This window comes from Heterodontus francisci, chromosome 22, assembly GCF_036365525.1.
Source record: "Heterodontus francisci isolate sHetFra1 chromosome 22, sHetFra1.hap1, whole genome shotgun sequence".
In the NCBI taxonomy this organism is placed as follows: Eukaryota; Metazoa; Chordata; class Chondrichthyes; order Heterodontiformes; family Heterodontidae; genus Heterodontus; species Heterodontus francisci.
The window spans coordinates 77,012,551-77,037,238 of NC_090392.1; the positions used below are offsets into that span (position 1 = coordinate 77,012,551).

Below are 24,688 nucleotides of genomic sequence, written 5' to 3' on the forward strand. Positions count from 1 at the left end.
ACTCCTAAATTTACTTCACTGGCTCAAGTACTCTTTTCAACCTCAAAACCTGGTTTTGACCATGCGTCTTGGGTTTCTGAAAGCTATAATTAAACAAGACATTTTAGCCAACAAAGACAAGCTCTCAATCACAGGATGTGCATGGCTCAGCAAGCAGACAAGAATTCGACAGCTCTCCCCTTGTTTCCACACCCTCCCACCACCCCCAATTCCCTTTCATCTGACACCCAGACGCTCAATAAGCCAAAAACTTCCAAATAGCTATGAAAATTATGGTTCAGGCGGCTAGAGCAAAATTAAAAAGCACAATCAGCCCTTATTCCCACCATACTGTTTCACATGAGGGAGTTCCAACAATTCTTAACCAGGCCACAAGATAGAATTCCTTGCATCCCAGTACCAATAATCCCAAAACAGGGATGCTTACCTGATCTCACAGCAACTCCAGTTAAAAAAGGATCAGTTGAGAGGGTGCAAAGATAATCTCAAATATCATTCCCTCTCCTAGAACTTCCAAACAGTGACAATTAAATGCATAAAAATCCATACCACATTTTTCTCTCATACTAAAGCATTGGACCAGGTAAGGGAAATAATTGTAATATTAACATGCAGAGCCCACCAGTGCAACCACTGCAGATCATTGGTTGTTTAGTTACAAATTATACTTAAAAATTCAGGCAATTGCTCAACCTTTGGGACTTGAGCTGGATTTCAAAGCAGAATGGATAGACAAAAACCTCTTCTATAAACAGCTTTAAGGGGTTCCATGTGAAATGAATTTGGCAGTCTCAATCCAGTCCCTAGTGAACCGAGTGCAGAACGGCCAGTTTGCACTAAATTATGGGAAATCTCAAAAAATAGCTCTAGGGATCACAATAACATAGCAGCCAATAGTGCATTAGAGTTTAGGCACAGCTGGAATGAAATAAATGGAGTTTTACTGAGTCTCACCTGGTACTGAGAGTCTGACAGAGTCCTAGAAGTGGAACCATATATCAGTACAGATATCCTTCATCTAGACGGGCATAAAATTATTCACTGAAGTGTAATGCAGGAAACAAAAGGCAGTACCAGAATGTTCCAAGTCCTAATAATGGGTTCATTTAATTTGAAATATTCATTCATTTACAAAGGAATGCTAGGTCAATACAGCGTAGAGTTCAGACATTATATCCAATCAGGCTTCCTCGGCCAATGACCTCGCAATGTAAAACCACATCAGAATTCTGTGGCACCAGTGTGATTCCTCAGGGCATCCTGCAAAATAGAAGACAAGATAAAAATGAAGACAGTCATTAGAAGTTGCGAAGTTAAAGCCTGAAGATTGCAGAAGAGAAGAAACTCGGGCGGCTTTCAGGTGCCAGGAAAGAATGAGTTAGAGTACAACTGTGCAATAAAACTTGACTAACACAGCGAGGATGAAAAGTGTCTAGGTCAACATAGCTGCAGCTTAGAACAGTGGACATCAAGTTTCTTAAATGCTGGTGATCTCCAAATTTATCTCTACCAAATTTATCTACATTTAAGAATTCACCCCGACTTAAAACAGGATTCTCATTTACGGTGCTTCCAACACAAGACCATCCTAAAAGATTTCAATGCAATTCGCAAACTTTGTATTATCCATTGTTAATGTCCCAATTCATATGTAAATTAACCCTCCAGCTGGTCTTTCTCAGCAATGTGTAGATCCCAGAATCAGGGGAAACAGCTGTGTGTATCAAAAAAAAAACAAGAGCAAGATTCCCCTTGCTAGAAAACATTTAATTGACTAGGATGCGATTATTACTGTTTGGGTGGGGGGTGGGGGGGGAGGGGGGGGGGGGAGGGGGGGGGGGAAATGGAGGAAAGACTATTCACTATTCACCCAGCATTGGCTCCAATGAACAGCGTAATCAAGAACCTTCAAAATCCTAAAGTCAAACGCTCCTGTATTTGTCATCTTTCAATGTTCTTACACAGGGAGGGATCCAAATATCACTATTCATACAGTTCATTTAACCAGTTCTCATTCTGGGGCCTGCAAAGTCAGGCAGCAGGAGCAGATGGCAAAGTCTATTTACATATGAATGAGAAACACAACAATGAGCGACTACAAACTCTGAAAAATATCATCTCCTCAAAGAAAAGGAATGTCACTGCAATTTTCTCAGGTTAATCTCAAGTTTGGGAAAAACTATTGATACTAGTTAGAATAATGAGGAGAGTTAGGCCGCTTTGAATAATAAAGAGGCTTACATCAGAATGCCTTGGCTTCAAAATTGCATTTCATAAACATTAAGCATGTAGGTTTCCACTTACATTAGTTCCCACAAAAGATTTTATTTACATTGAACAGAAATATGCATTTTTCACCCATTCTACCTGGAATACAACCAGTTGACAAAAAATCCTAGGAGAGAATTAATGAAATGCAACTAAATTAACAGCTTAAGAGGAAACTGTCTTTTGAAGCAGTTTTTCATGTAGCCCCATTTGCAGCAATTGGAAAGCCAAAGGCAGCATCATGAATCTTCGTACAAAGACCACAGTGAGGTTTGAGTCATCTCCCACCATGACCACTTTAAAGAGAAACGTTCCATAGGCATCAGTCGCCCAATCAGCTTCTTAATGATTGGTGCGGGGTGGAGAAGGGACAGGGACATGAATCAGATCCCACTTCTTTCCTCACCCAATACATGCACACTTTGTAATGGGGATCATTTTGAATACAGGAGCAAGGATGTCTTACTGCAGTTATACAGGGCCTTGGTGAGACCACATCTGGAGTAGTGTGCACAGTTTTGGTCTCCTTATCTGAGGAAGGATGTTTTTGCCATGGAGGGAGTGCAAAGATGATTTATTAGGCTGATTCCTGGGATGGCAGGATTGACGTATGAGGAGAGATTGGGTCGACTAGGCCTATATTCACTAGAGCTTAGAAGAATGAGGGGGGATTTCATAGAAACCGATAAAATTCTAACAGGACTAAACAGGCTAGATGCAGGGAGGATGATCCCAATGGCTGGAGAGTCCAGAATCAGGGGGTCACTGTCAGGATACGGGGTATGCCATTTAAAACCGAGATGAGAAGAAATTTCTTCACTCAAGAGGGTGGTGAACCTGTGGAATTCTCTACCACAGAAGGCAGTGAAGGCTAAGTCATTAAATATATTCAAGAAGGAGATAGATATATTTCTTAATGCCAAAGGGATCAAGGGATATGGGGAGAAAGCGGGAACAGGGTACTGAATTAGACAATCAGCCATGATCTTTTTTTGAATGACGAAGCAGGCCCAAAGGGCCTACTCCTGCTCCTATTTTCTATGTTTCTATAATAATCAAGAGTAGGAATGCTAGCAGATGCCCTCTCTCTCTCGAGCCCAGGGGCACTGGCATACCCTAACACCACGGTAGAGGTAAGCTGATTCAACACAAACCAGGGATCAAGATTGGAATCATATCGCAGTCCAACACTAGCCCAGTGGATAACTGCACCATCGACTCAAGAGAATTTTAATGAAGAATAATTAGTTACTTTTCTAAAAGCAAAAGTCCGAACAAGGTGAAAGTCAGTGAAGTGACATATCCAAATTCATGCTGACTAAAAGCGTTAGAAAAAGCAGGATTGATATTTGTTTCCAAGCTAAATATTTACTTGCTGTGCCATCTGTTGCTCGCAATTCTTACCTAGACAGTTTATAAAGATTGTTAATATTGATAATCAGGTTTTCCTGGGGTCACATTGCAGTTTGGGCCAAAAAGAAACACAAGCAGTTGCAAGTACATTCACGCACTAATATTCACACCAAGGAACGGTAACCGATCTGTTAATGTACCTCCAAGAGGGAGGGGCCTCAATCATGTCCAGATTATCAGGCGGAGCTCTTAAGTAGGAGCCTGCTGCATCTCAAGAGGAAAGAGAATTCAAAGAAAATATGTTACTCTCGTGGTCTCATGGGTACCTCTAGTGGCAGGAAGAGAGGAGAGAGCAGACTGCCTGTTACTCCTGGCTGAGTGATAGCTTGGTGGCTTCAAGCAGAATAAATATAATTAATTCTACATGTCATTTGGCTATCAAGCAACAAAAGAAAAATGCAAAAATCGAGTTTTCAAGTTCTCAAGTTTGATGCTCTAAAGGCTGTGAATTAATTTTACAAAGAGCAATTACTGACTTGAAGAATCGAGAAAGTTTTTAAATGAATAGCGCATTATTCATTAGGAACCGATCATCAGTTAAGAGGTAATGGACTGTTGGAGCTTAGATGCATTTTCTTGAACCATTTTGTGTAAATCAACTGGATAAGTGAGAGATCCAATCACTGCTACATGCATGAGTTATTAACTATGCAAAATGGAAACCTTCACAAATAAAATGTAAAGCTCAACTGTGGGTTATTTGCACAGTTGACCTGTTCAGTATTTCCAGCATTTTCTGCTTTTATTACCTTCACAGTTACTTGTTTATATCTCCCGGCCTTAAATGATGTCATGAGGCCCTTGAAGCTTTCAACAGCCACTGGGATCTCTCCAGGAGTTGGAGGAGTCAGCTCCACCCGAGCATATTTCCAGAAGGTAGCCAGGCGAGGCTTAGAGTAATTAACAGCAGCTGGAAAAAAAAAATTCATAAAAATATGTTCAACAGCTTTGGTAAGATAAAATTACATTACAACATCCATAAAAAGACAAAGGAAATAGAACACAAATGCTGAAATTAACAGAGGTACAGGCCAGTTATCACCTGAAAGAGAGATAGAGGACACCCAAAACACTCTCGATAGAATTTAGGAGTGCAAAGCTACCGACACACACCATCCGATTAGCCAATTCAATCATCCTTTGTTCAAACACCTTTTCCTCCCCTCCTGAAGGCACCATACCCTACTGAGGCACAAGTCCACAGATAGAGACAACTCACTTACTTCAACCAGTAGCTATTCCCCTCATGAGTGCACAGAGTAAGCAATAGACTAGTGAACTATTAGGATATGATAGTCTTGAGATATTTTTCCTCCACAAATCATCTAGTCTAATCCCACTCTCCTGATCACTCCCCATACCCTTCAGGAATGGGAACCCTTGCTAATCTTTCTAGCTATCTGGTAAATGAAGATCAAATGCTGTACCTATGCTGTGACTAGAGCAGAGCTCAAGAACATGCTCGATACTGGTTTAAGATCAATAAATCATAAGGGTATTACAGTTTCAGATGGAAAGAGGGGGGGGGGGGGGGAGAAAAAAGAGACCGGGGTGGGGGGAAAGAGAGAAGAGAGAGGGGGGGGGGAAAGAGAGAAGAGAGAGGGGGGGGGGAAAGAGAGAAGAGAGAGGGGGGGGGGAAAGAGAGAAGAGAGAGGGGGGGGGGAAAAGAGAGGGGGGGGGGGAAAAGAGAGGGGGGGGGGGGAAAAGAGAGGGGGGGGGGGGAAAAGAGAGGGGGGGGGGAAAAGAGAGGGGGGGGGAAAAGAGAGGGGGGGGGGGAAAAGAGAGGGGGGGGGGAAAAGAGAGGGGGGGGGAAAAGAGAGGGGGGGGGGAAAAGAGAGGGGGGGGGAAAAGAGAGGGGGGGGGGAAAAGAGAGGGGGGGGGGAAAAGAGAGGGGGGGGGGAAAAGAGAGGGGGGGGGGAAAAGAGAGGGGGGGGGGGAAAGAGAGGGGGGGGGGAAAAGAGAGGGGGGGGGGAAAAGAGAGGGGGGGGGAAAAGAGAGGGGGGGGGAAAAGAGAGGGGGGGGGAAAAGAGAGGGGGGGGGGAAAAGAGAGGGGGGGGGGAAAAGAGAGGGGGGGGGGAAAGAGAGGGGGGGGGAAAAGAGAGGGGGGGGGGAAAAGAGAGGGGGGGGGGAAAAGAGAGGGGGGGGGGAAAAGAGAGGGGGGGGGGAAAAGAGAGGGGGGGGGGAAAAGAGAGGGGGGGGGGAAAAGAGAGGGGGGGGGGAAAAGAGAGGGGGGGGGGAAAAGAGAGGGGGGGGGGAAAAGAGAGGGGGGGGGGAAAAGAGAGGGGGGGGGAAAAGAGAGGGGGGGGGAAAAGAGAGGGGGGGGGAAAAGAGAGGGGGGGGGAAAAGAGAGGGGGGGGAAAAGAGAGGGGGGGGGGAAAAGAGAGGGGGGGGAAAAGAGAGGGGGGGGGAAAAGAGAGGGGGGGGAGAAAAGAGAGGGGGGGGGGGAAAAGAGAGGGGGGGGGGAAAAGAGAGGGGGGGGGGAAAAGAGAGGGGGGGGGGAAAAGAGAGGGGGGGGGGAAAAGAGAGGGGGGGGGGAAAAGAGATGGGGGGGGAAAAGAGATGGGGGGGGAAAAGAGAGGGGGGGGAAAAGAGAGGGGGGGGAAAAGAGGGGGGGGGGGAAAAGAGGGGGGGGGGGAAAAGAGGGGGGGGGGAAAAGAGAGGGGGGGGGGAAAGAGAGGGGGGGGGGAAAGAGAGGGGGGGGGGAAAAGAGAGGGGGGGGGGGGAAAAGAGAGGGGGGGGGGGAAAGAGAGGGGGGGGGGAAAAGAGAGGGGGGGGGGAAAGAGAGGGGGGGGGGAAAAGAGAGGGGGGGGGGAAAAGAGAGGGGGGGGGGAAAAGAGAGGGGGGGGGGAAAAGAGAGGGGGGGGGGAAAAGAGAGGGGGGGGGAAAAGAGAGGGGGGGGGGAAAAGAGAGGGGGGGGGGAAAAGAGAGGGGGGGGGGGAAAAGAGAGGGGGGGGGAAAAGAGAGGGGGGGGGGAAAAGAGAGGGGGGGGGAAAAGAGAGGGGGGGGGAAAAGAGAGGGGGGGGGGGAAAAGAGAGGGGGGGGGGGAAAAGAGAGGGGGGGGGGAAAAGAGAGGGGGGGGGGGGAAAGAGAGGGGGGGGGAAAGAGAGGGGGGGGGAAAAGAGAGGGGGGGGGGGAAAAGAGAGGGGGGGGGGGGAAAAGAGAGGGGGGGGGGAAAAGAGAGGGGGGGGGGAAAAGAGAGGGGGGGGGGAAAAGAGAGGGGGGGGGGAAAGAGAGGGGGGGGGGAAAGAGAGGGGGGGGGGAAAGAGAGGGGGGGGGGAAAAGAGAGGGGGGGGGGAAAAGAGAGGGGGGGGGGAAAAGAGAGGGGGGGGGGAAAAGAGAGGGGGGGGGGGAAAGAGAGGGGGGGGGGAAAAGAGAGGGGGGGGGAAAAGAGAGGGGGGGGGAAAAGAGAGGGGGGGGGAAAAAGAGAGGGGGGGGAAAAAGAGAGGGGGGGGGAAAAGAGAGGGGGGGGGGAAAAAGAGAGGGGGGGGGAAAAGAGAGGGGGGGGGAAAAAGAGAGGGGGGGGGAAAAAGAGAGGGGGGGGGAAAAAGAGAGGGGGGGGAAAAAGAGAGGGGGGGGAAAAAGAGAGGGGGGGGGGAAAAGAGAGGGGGGGGGGAAAAGAGAGGGGGGGGGGAAAAGAGAGGGGGGGGGGAAAAGAGAGGGGGGGGGGAAAGAGAGGGGGGGGGGAAAAGAGAGGGGGGGGGAAAAGAGAGGGGGGGGGGAAAAGAGAGGGGGGGGGGAAAAGAGAGGGGGGGGGGAAAAGAGAGGGGGGGGGAAAAGAGAGGGGGGGGGAAAAGAGAGGGGGGGGGAAAAAGAGAGGGGGGGGGGAAAAGAGAGGGGGGGGGGAAAAAGAGAGGGGGGGGGGGGAAAGAGGAGACCGGGGTGGGGGGGGGGGGGAAAGAGGAGACCGGGGTGGGGGGGGGGGGAAAGAGGAGACCGGGGTGGGGGGGGGAAAGAGGGGGGGAAAGAGGGGGGGAAAGAGGAGACCGGGGTGGGGGGGGGGAAAGAGGGGGGGAAAGAGGGGGGGAAAGAGGAGACCGGGGTGGGGGGGGGGGAAAGAGGAGACCGGGGTGGGGGGGGGAGGTAGGGGAGGGGAGGGGAGGTGGGGGGGGAACCCCACCCCGCGCACGTCCCGAGAAGCAGCCAGCCCGGTGCGCGCGGCCTGGTTGCCATGGCTCCGCTCCGGAACCTATGGAGACCACCCCACCCCACCAGGCCGGAGCGGCCTCTCCCTCCGCTCGGCGTCGGTCGGTCGTCCCTCCCCCAGTTACCGAGGGCGAGTTTCGGGCCCCCGGTCACCGCCCGCTGCACCAGCCGCCGCGCCGCCTCCGCCATCTTCACAATGTCACCTCCGAGCGACCAAGACCCTGGCGCTTAGGAGACCGCCTCACTGCCTGACGCCGCACGGGGTCCTGGCACCAGTCGTGGGCACTTTCATAGCCACCCAAACCCATCAACCACTTTAAGCAGCACTCAACTTATTTAAATACAAGTACAAATTCATTGAAATGGATTTAAATATAACTAAATAAATTTAAATGACTTTTAAATAAAATTCAATACATTTAAATGACTTAAATGCAACTCTAGATACATTTGAATGACTTTAAATACAATTCAATAAATTTCGATAAAACACTTCTATTTAAATGGCTTTAACTGCAATTCTTAATCATGAGCAATAATATACATTTTAAAATTGATTTATGTTAATTATTCGTCAAAAACTAAAATCGTTATTTCAAAAGTAAATATGTAATCATTAATTTTATAGAATTATAGTGCAGAAAGGCCATTCAGGCCATCATGCTTGGTGCTGGCTCTTATTTGTAAGAGTTATCCAATTAATCCTACTCTCTCCATTAATCCTATTCTTCCGCTCCTTCCCCATGGCACTGTTAACGTTTTCCTTTCACGTAGTTAGCAAATTCCCTTTTGAAAGTTATTATTGAGCATGCTTTCACCACCCTTTCAGGCAGTATTCCTGAGTAAACAAAAAAAACCTCCTCACTTGGCCTCTGGTCCTTTTGCCAAATACTATAAATTTGTGTCTTCTAGTAACTGACCCTTCTGCCAGTGAAGGCAAAACTTTTCTTGATTTTGAACATATCTGTTAAATTTCCCCTTGACCTTCCCTGGATTGTTACCTGGGCCAATTGGCATTAGGGACAAACAGATTAGATGGTGAAATGTGTAGCTGAAAGAATGGTTTGGGAGATGGGGTTTTGCTTCATTGAGCAATGGCACCAGCACTGGGGAAAGAAGGAGTTATTCCATTGGGGTAGACTCCACTTAAACCAGGCTGGCATAAGTGACCTGGTGAATCAAATAACTAGGGTCGTAGAAAGAGCGTTAAACTAATGAAGAGGGGACTGGGCGGAATCAGGAAAGGGTAAATTCAAAAGCAGTAAGAAAAAAGTCAAGGCTGTGGAGCAGAGTAGTGATTTCGGTAAAACTAAGCAGAATTGATCAGGAAGGAACAGACAGTTTAACAAAGCTAATGGGGCATTAATGATTAAGGTGATCAGGCAAAAATAGGAAAAGGTTAAAGCACTATATCTAAATGCACAAAGCATTTTGCAACAAATTAATAACACAGATAGAAATAAATTGTGTCTAATAGCTAATATGAAGACATGGTTGCAGACGGACCAAGGTTGGGAACTAACTATTCCAGGCAAAAGCAAGGCAAAATGGAAAAGGGAGGGAAGCCCCAATAACAACAGCTTATAATTATATAGTACCTTTAACATAATAAAATGTCCCAGGCACTTCACAGCAGCATTATAAAACAAAGTATGACACCAAGCTACAAAAAGATATTCGGTCAGATGACCAAAAGCTTGGTCAAAGAGCTCGGTTTTAAGGAGCATCTCAAAGGAGGAAAGTGAGGCGGAGAGATTTAGGGTGGGTATTCCAGAGTTTAGGGCCCAGGCAACTGAAGGCACAGCCATCAGTGATGGTTGATTAAAATTAGAGGAGTGCAGATATTTTGGAGGGTTAATTATGGGATTGGAGGAGATTACAGAAATAGGGAGGGGCAAGGCCATGGAGGGATCTGAAAACAAATGTGAGAATTTTAAAATCAAGATGTTGCTTGACCGGGAGTCAATGTAGGTCAGTGAGCACAGGAGTGATAGGGGAATAGGACTTGGTCTGAGTTAAGACACAGACAGCAGAGCTCTGGATGACCTTGAGTTTTCAGAGAGTAGAATATGAGAGACCAGCCAGGAGTGCATAGGAATAGACAAGTCTAGAGGTAACAAAAGCAAAAGGAAGAGATAAAGACAGTCGAGAGAAAGGATCTTAGCTCAGAAAATCAAGATGTACAATCAATTTAGGTGGAGCTAAGAAATAACAAGGAGCAGAAAACACTGTGGGAGTTGATTACAACCCTCTAACAGTTGTTGCGGTATCGGATAGAGTATAAATCAGGAAATTAGAGGCGCATGTAACAAGGGTAATGCAATAATCATGGGGGACTTTAATCTTTATATAGATTGGATAAACCAAATTTGCAGTAATAGTGTGGAGGACAAATTCACAGAATGCATTCAAGATAGTTTTAAAGATCACTATGTCGAGGAACCAACCTGGGAACAACTATTATACAATGAGACAGGGTTAATTTTTAAGGGTTAACCTTGCAGTAAAGGAGCCTCTAGGGAACAGTGATTATATGATAGAATTTTAAATTGAGTTTGGGAGTGATTTAGTTAAGTCTGAAACTAGGGTCTTAAAACCTAAACAAAGCAACTATATAGATATGAGGGGTGAGTTGGCTAAGGTAGATTGGGAAACTAGATTAAACGATAAAAAAGTAGACAGGCAATGGCAAACATTTAAATATATAATTCATAATTCGCAACAAGCATTAAGGAATAAAAACTCAACAGGAAAAGTGGTCCAACCTTGGCTAACAAGAGAGGTTAAAGATAATGTTAGATTAAAGAAAGAGCCTTATAAGGTTGCCAAAAAGTGCAGTAACTTTGAGGATTGGGGGATTTTAAAATTTAGCAAAAGAAGAAGAATAAATTGATAGAGATAAAATAGAATGAGAGTAAATTAACGAGATACAAAAGAATATATTGTAAAAGCTGCTATAGGTATGTAAAGAGATTAGCAAATGTAAATGTTTGTCCCTTAAAGGCAGAGACAAGAGAAATTACAAAGGAGAATAAGGAAATGGAAGAGACATTAAACAAATACTTTGCATCTGTCTTCACGGTAAAGACACAGAAACATCCTGAAAATAGTGGGGAACCAAGGGTCTAGTGAGAATGGGGAACTTCAAGAAATTAGTACTAGTAAAGAAATAGTTCTGGAAAAATTAAGTAAAGGCACCAAATCCCCTGGACCTGATGACCTACATCTGAGGGTTTTAAAAGAAGTAGCTGCAGATTTAGTGGATGCATTTGTTTTGATCTGTTAGAATACCCTGGATTTTAGAACAATCCCCGGCAACTGGAAGATAGCAAACATAGCCCTGCTATTCAAGAAAGGAGGGAGCTATAGGCCAGTTAGCCTGAAATCAGTAGTAGGCAAACTGACAGAATCTATTATTAGGGATATGGTAACAGGGCACTTAGAAAATCATAACTCAGCAAAGACAACATGGATTTATGAAAGGGAAATTGTTTACACAAATTTAAGAACTTTGAGGTTGTATGTAGCAGGGTCGATAAGGGGGAACCAGTGGATGTTGTGTATTTAGAGAGTTTCAAAAAGCATTTAATAAGGTGCCAACAAGAGGCTATTACACATAATTAGAGCTCGTGATTGTGGGTTATATATTAGCATGGATTTAGGATTGGTTAACAAACAGGAAAAAAAAAGTAGGAATAAATGGGTCATTTTCAGGTAGGTAGGCTGTAACTAATAGTGTATTGTAAGGATCAGTGCTTGGACCTCAGCTATTTGCAATCTATAACAATAACTTAGGTGAGGGGACTGATAAGTTCCTGATAATACAAAGCTTGGTAGGAAAATAAGCTGTGAGGAGGATGTAAAGATACTGCAAAAGGACTGTACATCCACAAGTCCCTCTTATCCACCCTACTAGTTACATCCTCAAAAAACTAAGTTTGTCACACAATTTCTGTTTCATAAATCAGTTGTCTCTGCCAAATCAGATTGAGCAAACAGGTGAATTTTGAGGTATGTTTTAGAGGTAGAGAGTGAGATGGGGGCTGGGGGGGGGGGGGGGGGGGGGGTGAGGAGAAAGAAATATTTATGGGAGCTGGAGAGCTTTAAGGTGGGGAGAGGTTTGGGGTGGAGGAGGTTTTGAGGGTGGTAGAGAAGATTTAGGGAAGGAGTTCCAGAAAATGAAGCCGAGGTGGTTGATAGTTCTGACACCTTGATTTTCTTTTGCATCAGATGCAAAGGGGCGGGGGGCACTGCAGAGGAAGGGGAAATTTCAGACCAGGAAGGTTTCAGGGATCATCCATGACCTGCACAATTATTTTATCGCAGCAACTGATGAACTGAATGTGCACAAGGTTTCCATAAGGGAAGTTCCAGGTACAATGGACTTCAGCGCCCCTGAATTAAATAATGGGGATGGGGTGGGCGTTGTGGTCATCTGATGGGTAGCTGGGACTCCTGCTCTGAGCCACTATCCACTGACCCCTGCTGGAAAATGGAGAGATAAGATGAAGACCGGATCAAGCCCACCTGTGATACCCCCTTGAAATCCTGCATTAATACCCAACTGCTGGGAAGACTCGGCCACAGACTGTCAGGCCACGATGACAATGTGTCTGCTGGTCCTGTTTGAATTAATTGGAGGTTGCGCGATCGGGCTGCCAAGCACCTGGCCCATGAGGGAACTCAGCTGTCTGGCTCATTGGGCTTTCAATGCAAAATGTGCAGCCACGTGCTTGCGTTCAGGATTGGGCTCTCCAGACTTGGGTATAGGGTCAGAAGAATGGTGGAAGGAGGCATTGTATGGAGCACAGAACACTGACATGGACCTGTTGGGGCAAATGGCCTGTTTCTATACTGTAAATACTTTGTAATATGTTTAGGTTCATACATGGAGAACAGGACGAGGTACCATACAGCTGCCAATGCCAATTTATCCACATCCCAGTATGAGTTGAAGGAAGAACGTGCATTTATACAGCAGTTTTCATCACCTCCAGACATCCCAGAGCTTCACAGCCAATGAAGTATTGATTGAAGTGCGAGTTCACGACTTCAGGAGAGATGGAGAGATGGAGAGAAAACTGAAATAAAATGAAGTGCAGCCCAGATTGTGTGCTCCAGAGTGTGACTCCCGCCAATAGCAATTAAATAAGTGGCCAGATGTTGGTTGAGGGATAAATATTAGAACTCCCCTCTCCTTTTTTGAATATTGCCAGTGGGATCTTTTACGTCCACCTGAAAGGCGGCACCTCTGACACTGCAATGCTCTCTCAGTATTATCTACAACTAATGGAGTAGAATTTAAGTAATTTTAATGGGATTAATAGTCACCCCTCTCCATACATTGGGATTTGTATGTTCCACTGTCCTAAAGAGAATCAGGATTTAGGGCACCATCCATTCTTCCTAAAGAGACCAACACCAATCTACAGACATAAAAATGTACAGCAGCCATTTTATATTGTTTCTGACTATCTTTAGTATGTATTTATTTTCTAGTGTAAACAGATCATTACAGGGCTGGTGCAGCTAATGCATAGTGCAGTGAACCACAGCAGTGTAGGTAAAGCAAACAATTTTCTCATTTAAACCAGTGAACTAACAATTTAACCATGGAAAACTATCTTACATTATTTGACAATCAGGCAAGCCTATGTCAATCATGCATCAAAACGTAGCACGAGTGCTCTCATGATGGGCTGTAAGATAGTGGAGTTTGACACTCAGGATGAAAAATGACCCATTTCAATGTGGAATTTTAGGGTCAGTTCAAGAAATAGTTCAGACCTTTGAGATTAATGCAGTATTTATTTATTTTACTTTAATAGAGTTTAACAAACATCAAAGCCCAGATTGATTACCTAACTTAAATAAATGCAAAATACTGCAGATGCTGGAAATCTGAAATAAAAACTTATGAAAAGTCACAGACCTGAAACGCTACCTCTGCTTCTCTCTCCACAGATGCTGCCTGTATGCTGAATATTTCCAACATTTGTTTATATTTGATTCAAGGGTGCTGTTATAACAGACTGTTAAACAGATGCAGCATTACAAATCAGTGTGGAATGTTAATTGTGTTTGGAATCTTGTGTTTCATTTTTGTATTTGGTTAGCCTTGTATACCTGGAGAATCACTTTCAGACTCATCACTACTAATCATTCAACCCAGCCCCATTTCAGAATAATCCACCAAATAATCATTAAAACTCTATTGCAAAATCGCTTTCAGTTAGGTTCTCCCCGCTTACAGCTCTTATTGAACTTCAGGATGATCTTCCGAAAGATCTGCCATGCCTTGCCCAACTCAGATCACGAAGGTGCAAGGGATGCATTCAGTGCCATGCAGAGTGTCGAAGTTGATTCCTGGTATTGGAGGATTGAGGAAACTTGTTGCTTTACAGCCATCAGCTGGCATTTGAGGGAAAATCGCAGAGGTGGGTGGGATATATAGGAAGCACACTGCTCAAAAGGTTTTATGCCAGTTATTAGAAGATACAAGAGGCCTGTCCTCACTTGTTAGAAGAATCGCAGGTACCTACTTAAAGCTACCACATCCTAAGTGCATCTCTTTAATACACCAACACACAGTTTGTCAGAATTTCACCTACTGGGAGTTGCTTGCACTGTCCCTTAATATGTAAAAGGATAGAATATTCTCTGTTTCTAAGAAACTTTTTCTATGCGTTCACCTTTCCCAGTTTTACCATTTGAGTAGTCCCATATTCTGTCAGAGTAACCTTGCAAGCAAGGGATTCCAGACACCTTCACTGATCTCATGGTCAGCAAATGTTGGCACAGCATGTGCTGTCGTGCTTTGAGTTGCATGGAGCCAAATGCTTGAAGCGTCACGAATTGTGGCAAGATGAAGTTAATGACAACATCTTGGGTGACAGCACATGCTGCTTCATGGCAATTTTACACCAGGTTAAAAGAAGAAAGTTTTCAGGGCTGGTACTCCCTACTACACAACTAATCCCCATCCCAGTTTTAAACAATAAACCCTCATCTACCTCTGAAGGCTCAGGAGGTGATTGTTCCACTTGGTATAACACAATGAGCTTGAATAGGCTCAGGGCAATTTGTTGATATTGCAAAATGGGCAATATTGGATCAGTTGTTCATTGGTACCTCTCCCAATTTTAATTTGCATTTTACTTAATCGAAATGCAGATGTGAATAGATGAACAACACACATCTGATTAGATATTGCCTGGTTAATATTACCCACAGATAAAACTACCCCCCCCACATCAGAACAGCATTAACTGACCTTGAGCAATAGTGGCAGGTCGTGGGAGTGGCGCTGTTCAACTGGCTACAGCATTTCCAGTCTTTTGGAAAGCGGGTAGAGGTGATTGAGAAAAGTACACAAAAAAGTTCTATCAACTGTGAAAAGGTGCAGCATGTGAATGCCGAGCAAAGCCAGGGCTGAACTCACCTGCGATCAAGTAAACTATGCAAAGGAGAATGGGTACACCACCCCCAATTGCATCAGCTACAGGGATCATTTTGCAGTACATCCAGTTTTTTACACTAGTCAGTAATGTATTTGGCCCATTTTCAGTGGGGCTGCAAAGTTGAAGTTGCACATTTAACTTGCAACCTGATAATCTTTGCATTATTACTTAAATGTGCAAAAAATGTTGCTATAGAAATTAAGCGTCCTTCAAGATAAAGCACTGTAGCAGCAACAGTGCTTTTAACAACACGCAGAATACCTTCCGGACCCGACAGAATCCTAACAGTTACCTCGCACCAAGGGGTAGGAACTACCCCTCGGAACTTTGAACTGCTATGCTTTGCATCCGGCTATGTAAAAGACTGCAAAAAATAAAATAATTAATAGCAGGTTTCTGCTGAACCTAAAACTTGTTTAATGAACACAAGCAAAAGAATGGGAACTCAGCTCAGCATGTAGACAGGTTACTCTCCAGAAAATGCAAAGACTCTCCCAGTAAATCAGTTGTGGGCAGAAAGCATGCCACATTTCAAATGTATGAACCTTTCTCAGCTTTTGTACATTTCAACAATTTGCTTGCGGAATGGCTTCCCCAAAGGAACCAAGTGAGGAGGAACACTATGTGGAGAAGTTACGAAGGAGAGGACACAACAGCTGCAGCATGCCTCCCCAGCTGCTAGTTTCAATACCAGCAAGGGCAGAAACATGCCATCAGTCCATATTCCCAGTCAAGGAGATGAGTGGTGCTTGGGGTGGGGGTGACAAATAGAATAAATAAAGAGGCACAAAGAAAACAGTTTTAAAAAAATATATTGATCTCCTCTGGACTGCTAATTGAGTTTTTTTTTTAATGGACACTGGCTTCAATTTATGAATTCTTTCCAAGAGCATAAGCAAAATAGAAGCATTACCCCCAACATTCCCAAAGGAATCAACAGTGTGAAGATTTACTGAAGTGTTGAACTACTCTTTTCCCTTCTGAATAATGAATGCAGTGCCCCACACAGAAGCTTGAAGATCAACAGCGATGGAAGATCAACAGTCCTCCTGCTTCCCACACACAGTGCCTGTCCTCTCAGCCTTTAAGAAGTAGGATAGCAGAACTTCAAAGTTTAGACACCAACGTAGCCAAGTAACTACAACTCGAGTACTGAAGTCACTTGGTGTTTTAATCCCAGACCTCAATTCAGTACCATTCAGCATAATGTCAAGGCCAGACTCCTGAGGACAGCAGGCATGGATAACAAATAGGCAAGCCAAGAGTAAGCTCGCTCACCTCTATGCAATTCAGACCTTCAAAACAAGCAACTTCATACAATGCGAATAAACGTTCTCTAAAAATTTCTTGACGTCCGTTCAAGTCTCGCAACTCCAAACACGGAGGAATCTCAAACATTTCAGTACAAATCAAGGAAGTCGATACAATGTTCTCCATTCATTAAAAAAAAATTTGATATCCATTGTCACAGCGTGACACTATGAAAGTAAATAGCACAAAGCTTTAAACGGCAGACAGAAAGGGGACTCATGCCTAGTTAACCTGTCGATTAAGTTGTCACTGCAAATCTGAACTATATTGCTTCCGTATTACAGCTCTGCTGTTTCCAGTTGGATAAGTATGAAATGAGGTTGTTCACTTTGACAAAATAGTAATGGCCACTTCTTAATCCTTCATGAAGCAAGAGTTCCTCTGCAGCTGAAAATAGTAACAAATCAAATGATAAATTTCTATGCCTCTTCCCTCCCCAACAACAATTAGTACCTCTCCACAAATCCCTGTGGAAAAACAGGACAATAAAACCCATAAGCCTTTTGAGAGACAAAGGGAAAGAGACAGAGCTCAAGGAAAATTCCCAACATCCTTTCTTTGATGGTCCATGCACAGGGAGAGCAGTGTGTTCCAACTCAATGGAACATGAGGCCAGTAGCAGCCCAGAGCCATTAAGGTATTGTATAAGACAGTAGGGGCACTGGATTTAAAACATGCCAACACAAATTTGTACAAAAGATGAACAGTTCCCAAAGGAGGCAAAATTAAACGATGCAAATGGCCTCACTCAAAGGCTCAAAGTCTTTTGAAACCTGCCAAAATCAGTAACATTACTCTGCCTCAAACTTCACTGGACACCACTCAAGTACCAGTCCATTCAAAAACTTATTTTATTAAAAGAAACGATTGTTTAAAGTGCTATTATTTGGTGGCACTTGCACCAAATAAAAATCTATAGCACGTCTCAGAAGACAAGGAACACTGAATACATGAAATGACCATCACCATTCCTTTAGATTCACTGCTCATGGATTATTAGTTGAGTTGTTGTATATCTGAAAAAAAATAAATTCAACAACATACCCTCGCATAGCCATAAAATACTTTGCAGTTGCTACAGGTTACTAGTTTCCATGAACTTGCGCGTCCAAATTCCTGACACCATCTTTGCATCAACCCTGTATAATTTAGCTATTATTTGCTCACTCCAATTCAAACTTACATAACCAACATCTAATATCCATTCCCATCCGCATCAGGAAAAGCAGGTTAGGAGTCAACCTAAAGCTTGAAAATACAAACAGTCACTGACAGTACAATCTTTTAGGTCAGTGTGCTGCAGGAGAAGGACAGAGAAAAAGCAAGGATCTGCACAAATCATTCCCTTGCACACAGACAGTACTTTCTAGAAGACTGTGTTCAGATTCTGTTACAGGCACACAGTAAACCTTAGCCCTTTGTACTGCAGTCTTTGGGAGTTCCAGGAAAAAACATCTTACAAAGACATTTTATAAGGCAGCCACAGCCAACACAACTTGTTTGAGGTTTTCTGGTACAGCACATAGGTTTCCAAACTGGGATCCACAAGGGGATTCCAGGGGCTCTGTGAAAGTCAGTGGGTTTCTGTCCATCTGGGGGTTGGGGTACAGTTTTTGTTGCTGTTGTTAAGAATTCTGTACTCTATACCTCACTATTTGTTGACTTACTCATACATCAGTTCTGTTGCTGTAAAGTAATAATGAAAAAAAAACTTTCCTGAAATATTCTGATTTCCTTTAGGTCACTGACACAAGTGGAGGAGAACTCTGGGTTTCCAAACGTGTGGCAAAACTTGCAGATGTATTGGAGCATGTCAGTGTTTGCAGGGGCTCCCCCACACAACTGGTATTGTGGATTGCACCACAAAAGGGATTCCTACTGTACCAGACTTCCCAGAAGCTCCTCTATGCAAATTCTGGCATGCAAGATTCAATACAGAGTAAGTGACAGAACAAAAGTTACCCTTTCTTCTGTTCAGGACTCATCGCAGAGTAATGTCACAGCAAAGTCACAATGGTACTGGTCTTGGCGCATGCATAACAATTATGGAGATCTAGCACACCACTGCAGCGGCATAACCATTAGTTGCTTCCCACTTTACACAAGACCTCTGATACCCTTCCAGCCAGATAGCTAAATGAACATTAGTGTCCAGCCAGTGCCTCCAAAAAGGTGGTTCTCATGAGTTACAGAACAAAATACCCAGGCCTTGGAATGATGCTGTGCTGTAGTAGCGGACCAATTTTCTTTATCTGCTGTTTAAGAGGAGTTCTTAACCCATTTAAAATAAGTTAAGGTGCCCATTAAAACAACAGAAAAAAGGAATTTCACACAAGCACATTAAGTGCTTGAACGTTAATACTGCACAGCACAATTTCAAAGCCACTAAACGCTTACCAACTCGAAAACAAGCACAGGTTCGATGTGAACTCCTCACTCAGTAAACCTATTTTACAGGTCTTCTCACAGTTTTGACTTTCAGTCAGGTACATCGATAGGAAAATACTGAATACAAGGTGCTAATGTTGGCAGCTGGCTGCTTGACAGCAAACAATAGGACTGTGCTGGACCAACCTCCTGCAGTTACGACAAGAACATTCCGTTACATTGATCAGTAATGAACAGGGCTTGCAACGATAGATTAAGATATTCCGTTAAGGTACAGTCCCTGGATAGTCCTGGTACAGCAGGCAGGTACAGACAGCAGTTCATGTCCCATAACTGTACACCCTCGTTTGTAGTTTTTGGTTTTTCACTCATATGTCTGCCCATTTTGATCCTTCTGTCGTTTCCTTTCTGCCAACCACGCCTGAATTTTCTCTCTCATTTCTGAGTTTGCTTTGATCTGATCCATCGTGAGGGGGCTACGATTGAATGGGTCAGTTTGGTCACTGAAAGAAAACAGAACAAAAACCAGAAATAGTGTTATGGGTGGATTTAAAATACAAGAGGCTAAACAATGCAAATGAAATTCACAGCTTTCAAATACTGCCATCAGTGCTACACTGGAATAAACTTTCCTTCTTGTTCCCGAATCCCTTACCTGAGGAGATGCCTAGCTATGGTTGACCTGTCGACTGTCACCCGGGAGGAGGGCAGTATAACGGGATCAGTCATCACTGTGCTCATTATCGGATCCAGGAATTCATCCGGTGCATCTACAAACGTCTCCTCTTCCTGCTGTTGCAGGTCTGCAAGAGACTGATTGGCAGAGTACCAATGTTACCTGAAGTCAAAAATGGCACCACAGCAATCTCAAAATCGTGTACTACCTAAATATAGCTTTGTTTGGAGCTTCAGACTCTGGAGACATGGAGGAAAGACTTGCATCATCAATCCATTCACAGGATATCAAACTGCAAACGTGATTTATGAATCACTGCTTAATTCCTTGAATATTAAATTAACATTTGGTTTCATCTCAATAGCTTTACAGCAACCAGCGTAAAACAAAAACCACCACACACAACTCATCTGAACCGCTCCTCAATAACGCCTTAGCCACACCTACTAGTACATGCATAGCTTTGGGTTACACGGTCTACTGGCTTTGCTGTGATGTGGGCTGGGTGGGTGGCTGAAGTCAGTTTCTGTGGCTCCGGTGTACAGATGCAGCTCTACTTACTCAGGTTTGTTCTACTCGATGACATAGCCTGCATTTACAAATAGAATGGCAAAATATATAATTCTGAAACTAAGTTGTAAAAAGGTAGAATTTATAGCCAGCAGAATTGTTACTGCGTCCAATGCAACAGGGTACAGAGCATAGTGGTTATGTTACTACTAATCCAGAGGCCTGGACTAAGATCTGAAGACATGAGTTCAAATCCCACAACTGCTGGGGAATTTAAATTCAGTTAATTAATTAAATCTGGAATAAAATGCCATCATCAGTAATGGCGACCATGAAACTACCAGATGGTCATAAAAATCCATCTGGTTCACCAATGTCTTTAGGGAGGGAAATCTGCTGTCCTTACCCAGCTTGTCCTATATGTGACTCTAGATCCACAGCAATGTGGCTGATTCTTCACTGCCCCCTGAAATGGCCTAGCAAACTACCTGTTTGCATTCAAGAAGGCAGCTCACCAACACCTTCTCAAGGGCAATTAGGGATGGGCAATAAATGCCAGCCTGTCAGTGACGCCCACATCCTGTGAATGAATAAAGAGTGGCAGTCTTGCTTTCACCAAAACCAGCTGTGTTGTGTTTCAATTTTAGCTTCAGTGCAGCACCAAAGGTGCAGCATAAAGTCAGCATTAAAGGGTCACAAGAATGATACAGATCAGAAAGCCCATTCCACTGATTTTGGCTTTGCCCTATTAATAGTAACCTACTAAAACCATTCATATGATTATCAAGTTTAGGAATATCATACATCAGATCTTAAAGCACAAATTAGTGAATCTTAGTGTCAAAAAAACCCTCCACAATAGTCACAAAAAAGACCTTGAGATACATATAAAAACTAAGTGCTGGAAATACTCAGCAGATCTGGCAGCATCTGTGGAGAAAGAAACAAACAGAGTTAAAGCTTCAGGTCGATGACCATCAGAATTTGAGACAGATCTTTGCTGACATACACAGTGACAGATGAAACTACTCTCATTAAAACTCAGGGCCTAGGAAACAAATATGTATTGCTTCAACTTTGCTCCAAAACCCCTGCCAACTCTCATGGTGATTAAGGTTTTGCAGTTCAATTAGCCTTTACCTAATGTACAGTGAGGTGCACGCAATCCTTGCCTCCCTCTCCTCTACTAGTCAGTCCTGTGCCTCTTGCATCATCTATGGCCGACACAGGAAATTTCCAACACCAATCGTAGGCATCGAAAAGACGACAGCTATTCCCTTTATAACCATCTCCTCCATGCAGCGTGTCCATCAATATCTCCATACAGTTGCACAACTAATTAAGACGGCAACAGAGTTGCCATCAGTGCATCGTGCTGTCTCAGTGGTTATGTAGTTTGTCGTGCCAACCTCAATGAGGCCCAAAAATGCTATTTGGTTCACCAGACATTATACTTTCTAAAGATTTCTGTGCCTTTGCTGCTCATTGACAGTAAAGACAATGAATTACTTGTGACCTACCTTTACTTTGTCAGCCAGCTCACTGAAGGCCATGATCATGTTGCCTGGCTTGTTGATCTTCTTCAGTACCCTCACAGTCTGTGCAAACAGCATTGGGGAATAGGAGCGCCCGTCCTTTGGCACAGTAGCACAGAAACTGTCTTTCACTCTGGTGGAGGAACAGGAGGGAAGAGTTAAGAATTAGAAGCTAAGGCAACTTAATTTTTAATGTTTTGCTTGGCTTCAATCCCAAATATCCAGGACATGGTGAGAAAAGCTTATTGCATTTGTGTTCCCATCCAGTAATTAAAAACAAAAATTCAGATATGGATGTTATGGCACACAAGTTAGTGCATTTAAACAAAGGTGATCCCAACAACAGAATCAAAATGATAAAAGGTAGCAAAAAATTCATCCAGGGTCAGGAGACTGTTTATTCATGTTGAATAAGTCAATTCCTATGAAGATCTTATGTATCTGATGACCGTCATTCTGCTTTGTTCTTGCACGCCTTCTACTGGCTGGTTACATACAGACAACACTGGTGGAGACTTGGCAGAAGATCAGTTCCCTGCTCGCACATGACTTTAAATTTCTTCTGTGAATTATTTTTAAATGCACTGGATTTTCACAGGAACAAAAACCCCGTCGGTCCAATTTTTGAAGTATTCGCTAACCTAATAATTTTACAGCATTGTAAATAGCATACAAATCAAACCCAATAGCTGTCAAAGAATAGATACAAAGTGACTAAAAGGATTTGAGGGCAATAGGGGAGAAGTATTTTGTTGTACTTTCCATTGTCTTGAATCTTAATTACAGTAACAACTCTGATGCGGACTAAATGGTTCCAAGGATAAAGTAACAGGATATATTTTACACCATTCTCAGTTATCAGAAACCGCCTTTCAGTCTTAAGTAATATATTCCAATTCAGAGAATCCGGTTCCAGCTATTTGCTGCAAGATAGAAATTACATTTTTTGAGCTGTTGTCACTTACCCCAGATTCAAATAGATGGTGCAAATGTCAGACACCAATTGTTGCGGCTTAAAGTCAAACTCACTGAAATCCTTGACTTTGAGGGCACCCATTTTAGGCCCAACTAAGTGCTGAAGAAAGTAGTTCAGCATCGAGATGATCCGTTCAGCGAGGATGGGGTGCACACATAATGCCTTAATTTCTGCCAGAGAGAATCATGGTACATAACTAAACCAATCACAGTCTGTTGGTAGCTTTAAAAAAAAACTTTCTTTCCTCTCTTTCTGTGCTGACTCTTACTGGTTAGAGTTCCAGGGGCACTGCCTACGCTCCAGTACTGCACCCAAATGGGCACTGTCTGCCCAGACTGTTTGGGGACAATGTCACAGCTGAGCTTAGTCCTGTCCGCATCCAGCATCCAGGGGCATTTTATGGCACAGGTCACTGAACAGTGGCCAGCAACAGAAACTCTGCTGGATTTCTCTCCTCCCAGCCCAGGGGCAGAGGCCAGGTGCAACATCCCAACCACTGCCCTGGCTGAATTCAGCTTATTCAGTACAAGTCTAAGAATCAAAGTTTGGACCTGCTAGTTTATACTCTTACTCAACAAAAATAAGTCTACAAAGGGATATGGAGCTAAGGCAAGTAAATGAAGCTGAGGTACAGATCAGCCATGATCTAACTGAATTGCAGAGCAGGCTCAAAGGACTGAATGGCCTGTTCCTATGTTGTTAAATTCAGTGCCATATAAAAGATAGTTTAATATTGTACATACATGGTTCTAAACACCGAAGTAGTATAGCAGCAATGTGCCGTAAATTAGTAATGAGCCAGCACCATGAATGACCCACAGTGAAAGTGGGAGTTTGAACTTGCCTCAGTGACAGCCAATTCAGAACATGGGGAAAAGGCAAAGTCACAGTGCACTCTGGGCAACTGGTAGGGAATACTCCCGGAAAGCAGTTATTCTAAAATCCCATCTTATAACCCATTGCTTTTTAATTTGATTAAAATATTGCAGGATTAAAGTTTATACTTAAGCATTTACATGCAAAAATACTTTCCATCATTAATTCTGGAGCAACCTCTAATTTCACCGAGGGATAAGTGCTTTCTTAACTGAACACGCTTCTCTGGTGCAGAATCATCTTTCGCAGCACGCACTCTGCTCCCACTGCCTTTGCTTTCTGCTGCATTCAATGAGCAGCATTAGACAGCGAGAGCCAAGGATTAGCATTCAGTCTTGAGCTTTCCACATCTCAGCCTTGGAAATGAAACAATCACTGTGCTCAGATTAGAAGGCTGGGAACTGAACCGCAAATTTCTTACTTTTAAAATAAAATCAGTCTTGGGTTGATTAATACTTGAGGGCAAGGGCAACTTTAGCATATCAGACTCCACATTCTCTCCCTACCCTGCACCTAGGGAGCCAGGCGCACTGAGGTGTGATGTCTCAGCATCCCAACAACTGCCAGCCCAGGCTTCCCTACTGCTTAGCCTATTAAAGTCAGGTACAAGTCAGTCATCGGAGGTCAAGCAATGCTCACAAATCTCAAAATGCTAATTTATATTCTTAAAACAAAATCAGATATTAGGGATTTTCACATTTGCTGGTTTAAAAATAAATTGGATATAACAAGGAGCATCAAAAAACTAACCAGCTAGATGGAGAATTATTCGAAAATATTGGGGAAAATTCAGCTAGGCTGTACTTGGAGAGGCGGGGAGGGAGGGAACATGCAGGGGTGAGGACTGGCGTAACTGGTGCACATCGACCTCCAATTTGTGCTCCTACCTAGTAAGGCTCTTTAGGCCCTACTCTTTAGAAGGCTTGAAATTGATTAAGTTATAGCTTCTTGTTGTTGGTACTAATATAAACCTTTTTTTTTCCATAATATTGGTAGCTTTCCATTATTTTACATTTACCCCTTATGGCCTGAGCCTTGCAATGAAGGAGGGGGAGCTGCCCGGCCCTTGCCAGGCTGCTGCCAGTGGCCACTTTGCACCAAACTCTCTTCTAGGTTTCCTGGGTTGACCACA

General features: G+C 44.0%; 2 protein-coding genes across 5 annotated transcripts in view; both read right to left on the reverse strand.

Moving 5' to 3' along the window:
- Positions 1-1,081: 1,081 nt before the first annotated feature.
- Positions 1,082-8,063, reverse strand: atp5l (ATP synthase, H+ transporting, mitochondrial F0 complex, subunit g). The gene is given in 5 exon segments (XM_068054355.1): positions 1,082-1,207; positions 1,210-1,227; positions 1,230-1,260; positions 4,431-4,591; positions 7,950-8,063. Coding segments are annotated over 5 exon segments (318 nt in total). The 5' UTR covers positions 8,014-8,063; the 3' UTR covers positions 1,082-1,163.
- An 8,015-nt stretch (positions 8,064-16,078) lies between these two features.
- The window catches only part of ube4a (ubiquitination factor E4A (UFD2 homolog, yeast)), a 76,110-nt gene continuing 67,500 nt past the window's right edge, over positions 16,079-24,688 (reverse strand). For all 4 annotated transcript variants that reach the window (XM_068054105.1, XM_068054104.1, XM_068054103.1 and 1 more), the window contains 4 exons: positions 22,670-22,850; positions 21,690-21,837; positions 19,639-19,796; positions 16,079-19,486 (listed from right to left, as the gene is read on the reverse strand). In XM_068054105.1, coding sequence (XP_067910206.1) covers positions 19,348-19,486; positions 19,639-19,796; positions 21,690-21,837; positions 22,670-22,850 — 626 coding nt within the window. In that variant the 3' untranslated portion in view covers positions 16,079-19,347. The remainder of the gene's footprint in view (positions 19,487-19,638; positions 19,797-21,689; positions 21,838-22,669; positions 22,851-24,688) is intronic.